This window comes from Mastomys coucha, chromosome X (genome assembly GCF_008632895.1).
Source record: "Mastomys coucha isolate ucsf_1 chromosome X, UCSF_Mcou_1, whole genome shotgun sequence".
Classification (NCBI taxonomy): Eukaryota; Metazoa; Chordata; class Mammalia; order Rodentia; family Muridae; genus Mastomys; species Mastomys coucha.
The window spans coordinates 157914276-157916469 of NC_045030.1; the positions used below are offsets into that span (position 1 = coordinate 157914276).

A 2194-nucleotide genomic window follows, 5' to 3' on the forward strand; every position below is an offset into this window, starting at 1 on the left:
TCTCTCTAACCGGAAGGAGGCGGAAGGAGGCGGAGAGGGAGCTAGCTTCCTGAAAAGAGACGCCGTAACTAGGCAACCAGGGCACTTACGCCCGAGACCTCAGGAGACGTGCTCCTGTGCTCGCTGACGCTACTATCCCGCGCTAGAGAGTTGGGGGTTGACTGGGCGTCTCTCTTTCACGTGAATTCAGAGCCTCTGTGCGATTGGCTACCATGGGGGCGCGGCGCTCAGGTCGCGGACGCTTCTGATTGGTGCTTTGGAGCAGCGGGGCGGGATTCTGCTTACAGCCGCGGGAGGTCCGGACAGTGGCGGCCATGGGACTCGAGGGTAAGTACGCGTCTCGGCTGTCCTAGCCAACGTTCTCGGTCCCTTCTGGACGGGGTTGTGACGGGGTTGTGCCGTTTTCATAGGAGCGTGGCAGGCTGTGGAGGAGGTGAAGCCTACTCTTTCTGAGGCCCGGAAGTCGGGTCCGAGGGTCTCGGTAATCAAATGGGGTTGAGGGTGCCTTGACAGTTGGAGCTGGTTCCTAGGCTAAGTTTAGTAGAGCGAGGGGCTGGAATCTTAGGAAGTTTTTCTGACTCCCTTTGGGTCTGACCAGATTTTGCCTCATCCTGGAGTGGTGGCTGATGGACCCGGGCTGACCCTCTTTGGCTCTAGTGCACCGGAGCTGCCTGTCAGGGAGTCATGCGGGTGCACTGCCTTGGGACTGGATTAAAGTATACTTCTCTTGATTTCTCAGCCCTGTCCGAGCCCCCTCTAAGGATCCTCGGGAGCTTCTACTAATAAGGGAGTTCACTGGCTATGATTGAGAATTTTGAGGACTTCTTGACTTTGTCATTTACGTGGCTAGGGTAGGGACGTTGTACAGATCTCTTAGCATGTATAGCTCGAGAGAGAATTGACTAGATTTTACATCCTCTCTTCACTTATAGAAGTCAAGATTCAGTGAGCATGCAGTATTGTTGAGCTTATACACAATAAAGATTTTAGATATAATAATCTGATGGCAGGCAGACTCAGGACATTGGAGGTCGGTGATGGATTTTCACATACTTTCATTTGGTTCATTATTTCTGTTCTTCTTATCATTCACTTCTTAAAACTAAATAGGACTAAAGGTCCAAGTTTAGATGTCACACATCACAATAGAACAGCGTTACCCACTTGAGGCTTTGCTTTCCCCTTTGCAAACTTCATATTTTCTTGCTTTCATTGTTTACTTACTAGTTGTAAATTTGATCTTCCCTCTTTTTTTTTCCAGTTTATGTGTCAGGGTGCCCTCACGTAACCCAGGCTTACCTACCCTAGAACCCTCAATTCTCTGTCTCCCAAGTGCATGCTCTTTTCCTGCCTCCTCATTCTGTATTTCTGAGACTATTTTAAATGTAAATGAATTTGTTGGAGAAAATTGGCACATATAGTTGCAGGTGAGACCTGAAACTCAAAGAGTTTAGGATTGTAATTCTCCATTGAGTTCTTTGTAGACTTGTAGATCTCATCTGAGGTGGATTTTTGCCAGATCCCCAAAGCTATGGCATTAAAAGTCTAAGCATCTATAGAACAGATTATTGAATGAGCACTTCCTATCAGCATAGCTTTAGGGAACTCCTAAAGGAAACACTTCCCAGATTTAGATGTAGGAAAGAGCCCGTGTCCCATTCCATTTCCTTTCATAGTCTACACTGAAAGGCCACTCCTAGGGGAAAGGCCTACATAATTCAGAGAAGGGTTCTGAAAAGAGAAGGGAGCAGTTTGAGTATAACTGTCCTTGAATAAGGAGAAACCGGATTGTCTGCAGCATGAGCTCCAGGTAACACTTGAAGAGGGTGTTCTTAAAAAGAAAGTTCTAGTTCCAGGTACATGTTAATGGAAACGACAAAGCTAATGCCAGCAGAACCTTATGGGATGTACTGGGTCACTAACTAAGTTGTGCAACACATTTTCTGTGAAGAACCAGATGGTAAATATTTTAGGCTCTGTGGGTCATCTGATCTCTTTCAAAACTACAGAAGTAGCCATTCACATAAGTGAATGGGCAAGCCAGGTTCCTGTAAGAATTTGTTCATAAAAATAGACAATGTGCCAGTATAATTAGATTCATATCCTAGCCTGTTTTAGTATCCTTTTCTGCCTCACAACCCAGAACAAAAGGCAGTGCTATAAAACAACAGCTTTTTTTTTTTTTTTTTTTTTT

The 2194-nt window shown here is 45.8% G+C and overlaps 1 protein-coding gene across 1 annotated transcript in view; it reads left to right on the plus strand.

Moving 5' to 3' along the window:
- Piga (phosphatidylinositol glycan anchor biosynthesis class A) overlaps window positions 1–2194 on the plus strand; it is a gene marked incomplete at its 3' end in the record, with an annotated part of 13662 nt that overhangs the window by 507 nt on the left and 10961 nt on the right. The window contains exon 2 of the mRNA XM_031384425.1: window positions 191–327. Within this exon, the coding sequence (XP_031240285.1) occupies window positions 191–327 (137 nt within the window). The remainder of the gene's footprint in view (window positions 1–190; window positions 328–2194) is intronic.